The sequence below is a fragment of the Hyperolius riggenbachi genome, chromosome 2 (assembly GCF_040937935.1).
Source record: "Hyperolius riggenbachi isolate aHypRig1 chromosome 2, aHypRig1.pri, whole genome shotgun sequence".
Taxonomy (NCBI): Eukaryota; Metazoa; Chordata; class Amphibia; order Anura; family Hyperoliidae; genus Hyperolius; species Hyperolius riggenbachi.
Window position 1 is genome coordinate 34,327,341 of NC_090647.1, and position 14,608 is coordinate 34,341,948.

Below are 14,608 nucleotides of genomic sequence, written 5' to 3' on the forward strand. Positions count from 1 at the left end.
GACCAGCTGATCTCTGTCAGTAAAGTAATTCTGTGAGATATTTTAGATGTGAGGATAGAACCGTTTGAATTAATTATGCCGGGGTCTAATTGTATCCAGAGAACTCATCAAAGGAGAAGGAAGTCAGTCATAGCTACATGTTGGTGAATTGCATCTTTAGATCATTTTTCGCTGCTTCACCAACCTAATTACCAAATGTTTTAGACCAGGTCTAAAAACAGGTCTAAAGCATTTGGTAATAGTGAATTCCCCATTGGTGCAACTGACCAAACCATCAGTAGTCTAGAAACCATCTGTAGACTGCTTAGTGAATTGAGGCCATAGCAGTTTTCTGAATTCTGCTTGTATTGCTTGTATTGTTTTTCCTCCATGCGCAGATCATGTCCTCTAGTCCTTTGAGAAGGCCTAGGGACAAAAAGCTCATCCGCCAAGCTATTATATTGCCCTCTGATGTATTTATACATGTTAATTAGATCTCCTCTAAGGCGTCTTTTCTCTAGACTAAATAAACCCAGTTTATCTAACCTTTCTTGGTAAGTGAGACCTTCCCACGTATCAATTTTGTTGCTCGTCTCTGCACCTGCTCTAAAACTGCAATATCCACATTACAAAAAAGATATTGCAGTTTTAGAGCAGGTGCAGAGACGAGCAACAAAATTGATACGTGGGATGGAAGGTCTCACTTACCAAGAAAGGTTAGATAAACTGGGTTTATTTAGTCTAGAGAAAAGACGCCTTAGAGGAGATCTAATTAACATGTATAAATACATCAGAGGGCAATATAATAGCTTGGCGGATGAGCTTTTTGTCCCTAGGCCTTCTCAAAGGACTAGAGGACATGATCTGCGCATGGAGGAAAAACGTTTTAGCCATTTATTTAGGAAAGGGTTCTTTACAGTAAGAGTGATTAAGATGTGGAATGCATTGCCACAGGAAGTCGTTATGGCAAACTCTATACCTGCATTTAAAGGGGGCTTAGATGCTTTCCTTGAGTTGAATGACATCCATGGCTACAATTACTAGGTAAGGCAGAATGATGTTGATCCAGGGATTTTATCTGATTGCCATCTGGAGTCGGGAAGGAATTTTTCCCTTTTGGGGCTAATTGGACCGTGCCTTGTAAGGTTTTTTCGCCTTCCTCTGGATCACCAGGGATATGTGAGGGAGCAGGCTGGTGTTGTACTTTGTACTGGTTGATTTCGATGGACGTATGTCTTTTTTCAACCAAAATAACTATGTAACTATGTGCAACTGGGCATTTGGGGCACCTAAAAAAAGAGTTTAGATGAGACTTTTGAACTTCAGGTATACTATGGTATCTTCATGCAATGCTTTAAGTGATGTTTGCCTTCTTAAAACAGAAGAACTTTGTGATAATTCAGCTTCAAGCAGGGCCGGCGCCACCATAGAGGCAAAGGGGGAAATTACCGCAGGGCCCCAGAGCCTGTAGGGGCCCCCAAGGTGTTTCCCAACCAACTTAACAGTGCTCCCCTGACACATCTTTGGCAGAGTAGCATTTCACCTGTCCTAGCGGGCGTGGGTGACAGAGAGAGGAGCGTGCCCGCTGGGGCAGGTGAGTTGCTACTCTTTCGAAGACATTTTGGGGCCCTGAGGATCACAGTTAAGTTGGGGTGAGGAGGGAGGGGGCGCAGCCACTTCAGTGGCCCTGTGGGGATATATGGCTGCAACAAAGGGGCCCTAATGCTGCTTTATGGTCGGAAGGAAGGGTGGCGTCTGTCAGGGGGGCCCCTGGGTTCACTTTTCCCAGGGGCCCCATTGTTACAAGAACCGGCCCTGGCTTTAAGTGAACATCTGTGGTTACCCACAATTAGTGTTGGGCGAACAGTGTTCGCCACTGTTCGGGTTCTGCAGAACATCACCCTGTTCGGGTGATGTTCGAGTTCGGCCGAACACCTCATGGTGTTCGGCCTTTTAAGTTCGGGTTCGCCCCGAACTTCTGTATGCCCCCGAACAGGGCCGAACAGGGCCCCTGTTCGGGCGAACAGGGCCCTGTTCGGCCGAACAGGCCGCAATACGGCCCCCCTATGGGGTCGCAGGCATAAGGGGGGAGCATGCCCCGATCGCGGGGGGGGTCGGAAATTCCCCCCACCCCCTCCGCTAGCGCTCCCCCCTCTGCCCGCTTCCCCATTCAAAAGTTTCAAGAAGTACCTGTATAGCGGATGGCCTGGCAGTGGGCGGCACTGTGGAGTGAGGAGGAGGAGGAGTCCGGAGAGTGACGAGTTGAGGGAGGCCGGGCAGCGGGCGTGAGGTCAGAGAAAGGGCGGAAGTTCCGCCCTTTCTCTGACCTCACGCCCGCTGCCCGGCCTCCCTCAACTCGTCACTCTCCGGACTCCTCCTCCTCCTCACTCCACAGTGCTGCCCACTGCCAGGCCATCCGCTATACAGGTACTTCTTGAAACTTTTGAATGGGGAAGCGGGCAGAGGGGGGAGCGCTAGCGGAGGGGGTGGGGGGAATTTCCGACCCCCCCCGCGATCGGGGCATGCTCCCCCCTTATGCCTGCGACCCCATAGGGCCCCCAAAATAGGGATGTTCGGGAAGTTCGGGGTTCGGCCCGAACATGCCGAACATCTCGGCCATGTTCGGCGAACTTTCCCGAACCCGAACATCCAGGTGTTCGCCCATCACTACCCACAATGCACCACTACTGAATATGCAAATAATCTCTTTATGTCCCTGAAGCCAGGCTTACAGCCAGAGCCGCTGGTATCTAGCAAATCTATAGCTTTAAATTTTACAGAGCCACATTAACCCCACAAGGATCTGGGTCACCCGAGCTGCATGGTTACTGTGTATGTTAATGCAGTTAGGGAGGCAGACAGAAGTTTAGAGGCTCATACACACCAGACCACAGTCTTTGGAAAATGAAAGATCAGAGACCAATTTTACCCCCTTCCATGTAGTATGAGAGCCATACCTACACAGTCTACTCTATGGAGCTAAACTCCCCATCAGAAAAAAATCTTTGCAAGATGCTGCACACACAGATGCTGTACAGACATAAAAGATCAGTATCTGCAAAAGATCCGTTCCTGCCAAAGATCCGTCCCTGCAAAATGCATTCATAGTCTATGATATCTGCAGATCCTCATACACACCTTGTTTAACAGACATTCATCTGCAGATCAGATCCACCAGGATGGATTTTCAGATCTGCAGATGATTGTCAGATATGCAGATGAATGTCTGTTAAACAAGGTGTGTATGATGATGTGCAGATCTCATAAACTATGAATGCAATTTGCAGGAACGGATCTTTGGCAGGAACAGATCTTTTGCAGATACTGATCTTTTGTGTCTGTACAGCATCTGTGTGTGCAGCATCTTGCAAAGATTTTTATCTGATGTGGAGTTCAGCTCCATAGAATAGACTGTGTAGAGTATGGCTCTAATGCGGAAGCAGGAAATTTGGGCGCATGAGGCAGGTGGACAAAAAGGGCGCCGCCATTCACTCCCATAATAAATATCGTTTAAATCGGCGCCCAACAGGAAAAAAGGGCGCCGGAGAAAAATAACGTTTTAAAAGCGGCGCCCGGAGACTTTTCATGTTTTATAACTGTTTCTCATGATTACACATTATTTAATGATTTATAATTTTTAAAACATTATTTTTAAACGAAAAACAGTACAATATTTTTTAAAACATTACTTTTAAACGAAAAACCGTACAATATTTTTTTTTTTTTTTTCATTTTTAAACGAAAAACCGCACCATATTTTTTTAAAACGTTATTAATGCTTATCACAGGGGGGGTCTTAGGTTTAGGCACCACCAGGGGGGTCTTAGGTTTAGGCACCAACAGGGGGGTCTTAGGGTTAGGCACCAACAGGGGGGTCTTAGGGTTAGGCACCAACAGGGGGTCTTAGGGTTAGGCACCAACAGGGGGGTCTTAGGGTTAGGCACCACCAGGGGGGTCTTAGGGTTAGGCACCAACAGGGGGGTCTTAGGGTTAGGCACCAACAGGGGGGTCTTAGGTTTAGGCACCACCAGGGGGATCTTAGGGTTAGGCACCAACAGGGGGGTCTTAGGGTTAGGCACCAACAGGGGGGTCTAGGGGTTAGGGATAGGTACAGGGAGGGTTCTGTGTGAGAGTAGGGTTAGGTATAGCTTTAGTAAAATTCTTATTAATGTTTTATAAAACGTTATTATAAATTTCAATTTTTAAACAGGGAAGATTAACGTTTTTAAAATTGCCGATTTTATACACATTATTTAATGATTTATAACTTTATAAAACATTATTTTTAAACGAAATATAACAATTTTTTTTAAACGTTATTCATGATTATCTTTTAAAACCCTGCGCCCTTTTTTCCCGGCGCCCTTTTTTAACGTACGCCTCTCATACTACATGAAGGGTGGGAAGATTGGTCTGTGATCTTTCATTTTCCAAAGACTATAGTCTGATGTGTGTATGAGCCTTTAGAATCTACTCTTAGGCCTCGTTCACATTGCGTTTCGATCGCGTTGACGTTCGCGTTGGACGTTTTTTGAAGCAATTTTTTTTCCCTTCCCAGTGACTTCTGTTCGTCGGGCGTTTTTAGTAAGCGTTTTTGTAAGCGCTTTTGCAGAGCGATTACGTTTTTCCACTTCTTGACGTCAGTCAGGAAGTGAACTTTTAGATCCCGAAAAGAATAAATACAATGTATTTATTATTAAAAACGCAAACGCAATCGCTGCACAAAACCATTTTGTGAGCGTTTTGCGTTTTTTTCCCATACCTTCCAATGGGCTCTAATCACAATCACACATGCGGTAACAGTTTTTTTACCGCTATATTACCGTCAGTGATAATTTCCGCATTTTTTCCACATTCACTAAAAATGTTCCGCATGTTTCCCGCACGCGGGAACAATGCGTAAAAAAATTGGGAAACATGCTTAATTACATAGTAAACCATGTGTAAAAAAAGTGGCATAAAAAAACTTGTCCAAAAAATTAAAATAAAGTCCAGCAAACACAGCACTCAAGGCTCCAGACTCCATGTAAGTCAATGGGAAGCGAAATAGATCACCAAGTACTAGTAGGTGATAAAAAAATCGGTAGTTAAGTCAGAAATAAGGCGCCCCTTTTTTTGTGAATTTTGATTTTTTTTGCGGGAACTACCGACTTTTGCGGACTTTTACCACATTTTTACACATGCGGTTAAACAATGCGTACAATTTTACGCATGCGGTAAATAATCGTGTAAAAATTTGTGAATGTGAAGATGGTCTTTTTTTCAGTCAGGAATTTACCGCAAGTGCATTCCCACATGCGGAAAATGATTGTGAATAGAGCCCATTGAAGTAAAATCAGCCTGAAAATGGTCAATGCAGCGCTTCCCGGAGCGGAGAGCGGACGGATCACCCCTATCTGAACTAGCGCATAGGATAGCATGGTGTAAGCGCTTCTAGGGCGATTTTGAAAAATCGCAGGCACTTAAAAAATACCAAAAGCACGTCCAGTGTGAACGAGCCCTTACACTTTAAAGATTTTGGCTGGGGTCAGTAGCACTCACCCATGGACTGGCGATGTCCTTGATCCTCTGTGCCTCGTAGCTGCTGACAAAGTCATGGTAGAGAACCACATAAGGGAACAGACTTAGCACCTCTTTCTTCAAGGGCTGCAGGAGGAGGTGGGGGCTGTTGTTGGTCTCCAGGGAGCAGTGCATGCTGGGATCTTCATACAGCCATGGCTAAAAGGGGAAAAGAACCCATGGAATCACACAGGACGTTGGCAAACTGTAGTAGCCCCAGCGTGGAGAAGTTTAATGGACACCGGAACTGAGAGGGATATGGAGACTGCCATATTTATTTCCTTTTAAACTATACCAGTTGCCTGGCAGTCCTGCTGATCTATTTGGCTGCAGTAGTGTCTGAATCACACAGCAGAAACAAGCATGTAGCTAATCTTGTCAGTTCTGACAATAATGTCAGAAACGCCTGATCTGCTGCATGCTTGTTCAGGTTTTATGGCTAAAAGTATTAGAGGCAGAACATCAGCAACATAGCCAGGCAACTGGTATTTCTTAAAAGGAAATAAATATGGCAGCCTCCATCTCCCTCTCACTTCAGTTGCCCTTTAAAGGAATTCTGTAGGGGGGTCGGGAGAAAATGAGTTGAACTTACCCGGAGCTTCTAATGGTCCCCCGCAGACATCCTGTGCCCGCGCAGCCACTCACCGATGCTCCGCCCCCCGCAGACATCCTGTGCCCGCGCAGCCACTCACCGATGCTCCGGCCCCGCCTCCAGTTCACTTCTGGAATTTCTGACTTTAAAGTCTAAAAACCACTTTGCCTGCGTTGCCGAGCCCTTGCTCCCGCTGATGTCACCAGGAGCATACTGTGCAGGCCCAGACTGTACTGGGCTGCGGGAGCGAGGACACAGCAACGCGGGCGCAGTGGTTTTCAGACTTTAAAGGGAAGGTTCAGGGAGGGTGGGGAAAAAATAAAAATCAATTTCCACTTACCTGGGGCTTCCTCCAGCCCGTGGCAGGCAGGAGGTGCCCTCGCCGCCGCTCCGCAGGCTCCCGGTGGTCTCCGGTGGCCGACTCGACCTGGCCAGGCCGGCTGCCAGGTCGGGCTCTTCTGCGCTCCAAGTCCTTGTACTTCTGCGTCCCACGCCGGCGCTCTGACGTCATCGGACGTCCTCCGGGCTCTACTGCGCATGCGCAGAACTACTGCGCATGCGCAGTACAGCCCGGCGGACGTCCGATGACGTCAGAGCGCCGGCGTGGGACGCAGAAGTACAAGGACTTGGAGCGCAGAAGAGCCCGACCTGGCAGCTGGCCTGGCCAGGTCGGGTCGGCCACCGGAGACCACCGGGAGCCTGCGGAGCGGCGGCGAGGGCACCTCCTGCCTGCCACGGGCTGGAGGAAGCCCCAGGTAAGTGGAAATTGATTTTTATTTTTTCCCCACCCTCCCTGAACCTTCCCTTTAAAGTCTGAAATTCAAGAAGTGAACCGGAGGCGGGGCCGGAGCATCGGTGAGTGGCTGCGCGGGCACAGGATGTCTGTGGGGGACCATTAGAAGACCTGGGTAAGTCCAACTCATTTTCCCCCGACCCCCCCTACAGTATTCCTTTAAGGTGAAGTCTGATTACCTGTGATGGGTTACTGCACTTAGCATTGACTTCTTTCGTAAGCTTGCTGGGCTGACTGTACCCCATGACCTGGTCCGATGTACCTGGCGTCAGAATATGAGACTGGGTCATGGGGTACAGACGCCCCTGGTGATGGAGAGAAGACACGAGAGGAGGCGCGGCGGATAGAAGAGCTGCTTCCATGCTCATCATGGGCCCGGGGGGGAAGGAGGGGGGGGGGGGGGGCATTACATAGGGGGAGATCGGCCATGGGCCCTTCGGTCTATCGATCGTCAGAATATCAAATGCCCTCATTGGCCAAGCCCAGTTGAGTGAGATCTGTCCAGCTTACTGGATCGATCATTTTAATCGATTTGGCTGGAAATCAATCAAAATGATTGATTGGGCAGCTATGTTGTGGCAGTATAGTCATAGCTCCCAACTGTCCCTCTTTCGGAGGGACAGTCCCTCTTTGGGAGCCTCTTTCTTCCTCATTTGTCCCTCTTTCAGGACTTTGTCCCTTTTTCTATGTAAATATATATATTTCTCTAGTAAAAAATGTGTTTGTTTGATTCTAAACTTTATTTCCATCCTTTAAATTGATAGATTACTATTTGTAAAATGTTACTATGAAGGAAAATGAGCCAGGATAGAAAGGACCAGTGTGGTTAGAATTATAACACAACATGTTTTTCTTATGAAATCTTTATGGTATGTGTGGCTAGGGGTGTGCCGGGGTGTGGTCAGGGGCGTGGCAGGGCGTGGCTTAAGTGTCCCTCTTTCTCATTTTAAAAAGTTGGGAGGTATGGTATAGTTATTAGATCGAACGGATGTCAATGCCGCAGATCGAGTAACCTCACCCTCAACCCCCTTCCCCCAATTGCTCTCTGTGTGACCTGCAAGCCCAGCGTCTGGCAGAGACCCTCGTACAGGTCTCGGGTCCTCAGGTGGGTGACGTTGGGTCTCTGCAGGTGCTGATCCTCAGCTTCTCCTGCCTCCGGAGTGTCGTCCAGGATCTTCTCATACTTTGCCACGTTACGGGCCAGCCGTCTGTTGTCTGGATCTATGAAGAGTAAATTAGGAAAGATATGAGATATATTGTGCACAATTACATTTCAAGCTAAGAATCAAAACGTCTGATTCATCAAGACTAGAGACATGCTGATCATTCCGGTTTGTATGGAAATTCAATTCAATGCAGACTGCGTGCAACTTGAACTCTGGCAAATCAAATGCCCCTCCAAACTGCATACACTTTGCATTACATAGGCATACAACATAATATAGGGAACAGGTTAAGGTGGACGTGAACTCAGAACATCCCCTCTGCTCTGAAAGATAAGCAACAGCATAATACCCTTTAAGGAAAAACATTTCTTTGTTACAGCTGATACAAATTCTGCAATAAATCTGCATTGTGTCTACTTCCTACTTTCATGGAAGCAGACTTAGGCCACATACACACATCAGACCATAGTCTTTTGAAAATGAAAGATCACAGACCAATCTTACCACCCTTCATGTAGTATAAGAGCCATACTCTACACAGTCTTTTCTATGGAGCTGAACTCCCCATCAGACAGAAATCTTTGCAGGAAGCTGCACACACAGATGCTGTACAGACACAAAAGATCAGTATCTGCAAAAGATCTGTTCCTGCCAAAAATCCATTCCTGCAAATTGCAATGATAGTCTATGAGATCTGCAGATCATCATACACACATGATTTACCTGACATTCATCTGCAGATCAAGCAATCATCCGCAGATCTGAAAATCCATCCTGGTGGATCTGATCTGCAGATGAATGCCAGGTAAATCATGTGTGTATGATGATCTGCAGATCTCATAGACTATCATTGCAATTTGCAGGACTGGATTTTTGGCAGGAGCAGATCTTTTGCAGATACTGATCTTTTGTGTCTGTACAGCATCTGTGTGTGCAGCATCTTGCAAAGATGTCTGTCTGATGGGGAGTTCAGCTCCATAGAAAAGACTGTGTAGAGTATGGCTCTTATACTACATGAAGGGTGGTAAGATTGGTCTGTGATCTTTCATTTTCAAAAGACTATGGTCTGATGTGTGTATGAGCCTATAGGGTTGACATCCTGTGTACACAAATTAGCTCCTCTGCCAAGGCAGCCAGCTGATACAGCTGAGATATCAAATTACAGTTGTGATTAGTCACAGATAAGGGGGTATTAGAGAGGCGTATCTCTATAAACACATACAGGGTGCATTTCTCTGTTTTCCTTCTGTCCTGTGCAAGAGTTCAGGTCACTTTAAAGTCATCCTGGGTGCTCCGAGCATCAGGGGCCGAAATAAATCAGCTAAAGAATCTAAATCATTTCTGGTTATTCAAAAACAAATTTGCCCAGATGTGGATAATTAATGTAAAAAAAATCCATTAGGATATAAATTCCTATAACTCTGATTTCATTGCAGCCGAACCATGATCCTTCATTGGTTGCACTTTATGTACAGATTGTTTTTTTATTGGCACTAGTGCATGCATGTAAGTTTTTGGCTCAGGTTTTTTTCGGATGGAGCAGAGTGCTCTGTATACGCAGATAGGCACCCAGTATAACAAGTTAGAACTATGCAGGGATAAATCATACACAACCATCAAATAACGCAGCTTATTTAGACCAGAGAGGAACACAGGAAATAACAATGCCATAGAGATCATCATCACATTTTACAGACAGTGACATCTTGTGGTTGCTTTACTATGCTGCAGTTTAACTAATAATGTTGCCACTACCAATATTTTCAACTTGGATGTTTTGATATATGTTATGGACTACTGAGCAATTTATGAATATTCACTGCTTTATTATCACGATACACTTTACTATGCACTATCCTAGGGACATTAACATGAAGATTAACAATGATCGATTTATTGCATATCAGCCAGCGCACTGATTTTTATCAGTCTAAAGGTGGCCACACACCATACAATGTTTTAAATATCTGTTCAATTCAAGAATTGCAATCAATTTTTCTGACTGATTATAACATTTCAAAAATATGACCAATGTACCACACACCTATGTTCAATTTTTCCCCAATTATGATAAAAATGTTCGGAAACTCTGGGAAAATTGCTAGGGTGTGTACATTAATACATTGGCAATCTAATACACACCATACAATCTTAAGAAAGATTGAAAAAAAATTCCAGCATTCCGGATCGATAAAAATAGAAAAAAACGGGAAGTCCGATCACATTTTTAATTTTTGAATGAAAAAAAGCATTTGATTTTTTTCGGCAGATCCGATCATATTTATCGAATTGCTGTAAAATCGGATAATATTATTATATCTTTATTTGTTTTCTGCGTTTCTCCTTAATAAAATGTGTTACACTGTATTGATATCTTAATGGATTTTTTTTTTTACATTTATTATCCACATCTGGGCAACTTTGTTTTGAACAGCCCCACAGGAGGGATGCAGATTGAGATCGGTTTTATACCTGGCCAGAGCGTTGCGGTGTGATTCTTCACCCCCTCGTATCGCAACGGCAAAAAAAGAGTCATATGACCCTCCTGCAGAGTGCCGTTGCACGCTCCGCGCACAGGGCCGGGCCGAGGAATAGGCTGGAGAGGCTCCAGCCTCAGGGCGCAGTGTAGGAGGGGGAGCACAATTCATTCAGCTGTCATTCCCAATTGTGTTTGAAGCAGAAAGAAATAAGAAAAGGGGACACATGACAGTGACTGCAAGCCAGATAACTAGAGATTAAGGTGTTGGGGGCCTTGGGGCACCTATTAGTCTAATAGCAATTAGTGTGTGATGGCTGGGGTGGCAGGGATGAAGGGGCGCACTTTGGTGTCTCAGCCTTGGGTGCTGGAAGACCTTGTCCCGGCTTTGTCCGCGCATGCCCTTCGCCCGGTGATGTGCTTCCTGCTGGACTGGGAGCATGTTACTGGAAACAGTCCCATCCACTTGTATTGCCCATGGGAATTCGCATTCGGAATGCGCATGGGAATTCGCGATAGTGGAAACGAGCCCTTATAGTTGGAATTTCTTATCAGTGAGGGCCGCACTGTAGTCACTTCCTGTCCGAGTCAGGACTGAGTCAGCCACTTACATAACTAATATTTAACTCTTTCAGGCAGAGTAAGAAAAAAAAAAGAACACAACACAGTTATTTGTGTGGTAGGCACTGTATATACCCATGTCTATCTCATCATGTCACATGTCACCTCGGGTATCCTTTAAATTCAGAGTATTCCCAGCTATCTCATGAGTTGTCGGTCCACGCAGTACGGCAATAGTAGAGGCTGAAGTAATGTTTCTCTTGGTTACTTACCGTAAAGCAGACACTCTCTGGAGCGATCCAGGGCCTGAGATATATTCCCTGCCTAGAAAATAAATACATAGATATGAAGAACATGAGCTCAGGAGTGATGAGAGAAATGCATTGCCCACACACGGATAAATAAACCTGTCCTGAACTGCTAGAGCAGAGGAGTCAAATTCTAATACAAAGCGGGGCAAAATTGAACACTGGGACCATGTCGTGAGCCAACCTCAATGTCTAGTGGTCCTCACCTCCCTTCCTGGTGTTCCAGTTTTCTGGCCTCTAGGTGCCCTCCTCCCTCCCCTATACAGTTCCCTGGTGTCTTGTGGTCCTCACTCCCCTATACAGTTCCCTGGTGTCTAGTGGCTCCCTACTCCCTATACAGTTCTCTGGTGTTTAATGCTTCTTCTCTCTCCTATACAGTTTCCTGGTGTCTAGTGGCCCCCTCCCTCTCCTATACAGTTCCCTGGTGTCTAATGGTCCCCCCTCTCCTATACAGTTCCCTGGTGTCTAATGGTTACATAGTTACATAGTTATTTTGGTTGAAAAAAGACATACGTCCATCGAGTTCAACCAGTATAAAGTACAACACCAGCCTGCTCCCTCACATATCCCTGTTGATCCAGAGGAAGGCGAAAAAACCCTTACAAGGCATGGTCCAATTAGCCCCTAAAGGGAAAAATTCCTTCCCGACTCCAGATGGCAATCAGATAAAATCCCTGGATCAACATCATTAGGCATTACCTAGTAATTGTAGCCATGGATGTCTTTCAACGCAAGGAAAGCATCTAAGCCCCCTTTAAATGCAGGTATAGAGTTTGCCATAACGACTTCCTGTGGCAATGCATTCCACATCTTAATCACTCTTACTGTAAAGAACCCTTTCCTAAATAAATGGTTAAAACGTTTTTCCTCCATGCGCAGATCATGTCCTCTAGTCCTTTGAGAAGGCCTAGGGACAAAAAGCTCATCCGCCAAGGTATTATATTGCCCTCTGATGTATTTATACATGTTAATTAGATCCCCTCTAAGGCGTCTTTTCTCTAGACTAAATAAACCCAGTTTATCTAACCTTTCTCGATAAGTGAGACCTTCCATCCCACGCATCAATTTTGTTGCTCGTCTCTGCACCTGCTCTAAAACTGCAATATCTTTTTTGTAATGTGGTGCCCAGAACTGAATTCCATATTCCAGATGTGGCCTTACTAGAGAGTTAAACAGGGGCAATATTATGCTAGCATCTCGAGTTTTTATTTCCCTTTTAATGCATCCCAAAATTTTGTTAGCTTTATCTGCAGCTGCTTGGCATTGAGTACGATTATTTAACTTGTTGTCAATGAGTACTCCTAAGTCCTTCTCCAAGTTTGATGTCCCCAACTGTATCCCATTTATTTTGTATGGTGCTAGACCATTAGTACGTCCAAAATGCATGACCTTACATTTGTCAACATTGAATTTCATCTGCCATGTATGTGCCCATATAGCCATCCTATCCAGATCCTGTTGCAATATGACACTATCTTCCTGAGAGTTGATGATTCTGCACAATTTTGTATCATCTGCAAAAATAGCAACATTGCTCACTACTGCATCTACTAGGTCATTAATAAATAAATTGAAGAGCACTGGACCCAGAACAGACCCCTGTGGGACCCCACTGCTAACAGTCACCCATTTTGAGTACGATCCATTGACCACAACTCTTTGTTTTCTGTCCATTAGCCAGTTCCCTATCCATGAACACAGACTCTTCCCCAGTCCTTGCATCCTCAACTTTTGCACCAGACTTTTGTGGGGAACAGTGTCGAAGGCCTTTGCAAAGTCCAAGTATATCACATCTACAGCATTCCCACAGTTCCATGGTTTCTAGTGCTCCTCCCTCCCACATATGGCTTCCGTGGTGATATAGGGCTTCACCTACCTCATAGCTTCTCTGGTAGTCTAGAGTGGGCCAAATATTCTGCAAAGTGCTAGCTAGAGCATCAATGTTTATGCATTGTCATTGATAAGGGAAAACTGGCCTTTTATAAATTAACAGAAAAAGTTCTTAGAGTGAATATGGTCGTGTGACAAAACACACACACACACACACACACACACACACACACGCACGCACGCACGCACGCACGCACGCACGTGCACGCACACACACACACGCACACACACGCACACTTTTCCACAAATGCACAGTGGCCGATGCTGCGTTTTAAAGCCCAATTGTACAAGGTAAACTCTGAAAGCAATCGAGACAAGTAAATTGTAATTATTACCCTTGGACCTGAGGGGTTCAAAAATAGACTGTGACGCCGTGCACCTTTCCAGACAGGCTTATAAGGACACCTGAAGTGAGAGATATATGGAGGCTGACATATTCATTTCCTTTTAAACAATACAGATTGCCTGGCTGTCCTGCTGAGCCTCTGTCTCTAATACTCTTAAGGTGGTCATACATCTGTCAATTTGGCAGCTGATCGACCATCAGATTCGATAATAATTTTTGAACTTGATTAACCACTTTACCTCCCTTGCTACACTTATCTACTCCCCACAGAACTTTACCTGGGGCTCAGGGGAGTAGATAGGCGTACTTGTGGTAAACAGTGTGCTGTATGCCCAATAAGCTATCTGATTATGTATATAGGGTATAATTTTAACCGTGACAAGTGAGAGAATAGATTTTGTGTTGTTTGACTACTGAGGGCTAAGTCATGTGATTTTTTTTTTACCAGAAAACTGAATGAAAAGCAATAAAACTGATATTTTCATGTACTCTATACTCCTAAATAAATACTTGTAAAAAAACCCAAAAGTGACAGCATTGAAAAGAGAATACATAGTTACCCTAGGGACTTAGCTTTAAAAAAAGGGATGTCATGAGAGTGTATTACTGTTAATCATGAAGATAAGGGCTTTTAATTACTGATAGAGTACAATGAGAAAACAAAAAACACAAACCAGAAACTAATATATTATCGCCATACATTGTACTAGGAACATTATTTAAATGTTGAGATAACCAGGACAAATTAGCAAATACAATGTGTGGGTTTTACCTATGGTAACATTGTTTATTTGAAAAATATAGTGCATGGAAATGGAGAAATAGTGTATTTTTTCTTTTTTTTTCTCTTTTTTCCCTTTAAAATGCACAGATAATAACATAATTACTAAAAGCAAATATCACCCTCACAAAGCATAATTTGTGGCAAAAAAAACAAG

At 44.7% G+C, this 14,608-nt stretch overlaps 1 protein-coding gene across 1 annotated transcript in view; it reads right to left on the reverse strand.

Moving 5' to 3' along the window:
* The window catches only part of P4HA3 (prolyl 4-hydroxylase subunit alpha 3), a 134,979-nt gene that overhangs the window by 34,354 nt on the left and 86,017 nt on the right, over window positions 1-14,608 (reverse strand). Inside the window, exons 5-7 of the mRNA XM_068264688.1 lie at window positions 11,399-11,450; window positions 7,978-8,144; window positions 5,521-5,697 (exon numbers count right to left, since the gene is read on the reverse strand). Of these exons, the coding sequence (XP_068120789.1) occupies window positions 5,521-5,697; window positions 7,978-8,144; window positions 11,399-11,450 (396 nt within the window). The remainder of the gene's footprint in view (window positions 1-5,520; window positions 5,698-7,977; window positions 8,145-11,398; window positions 11,451-14,608) is intronic.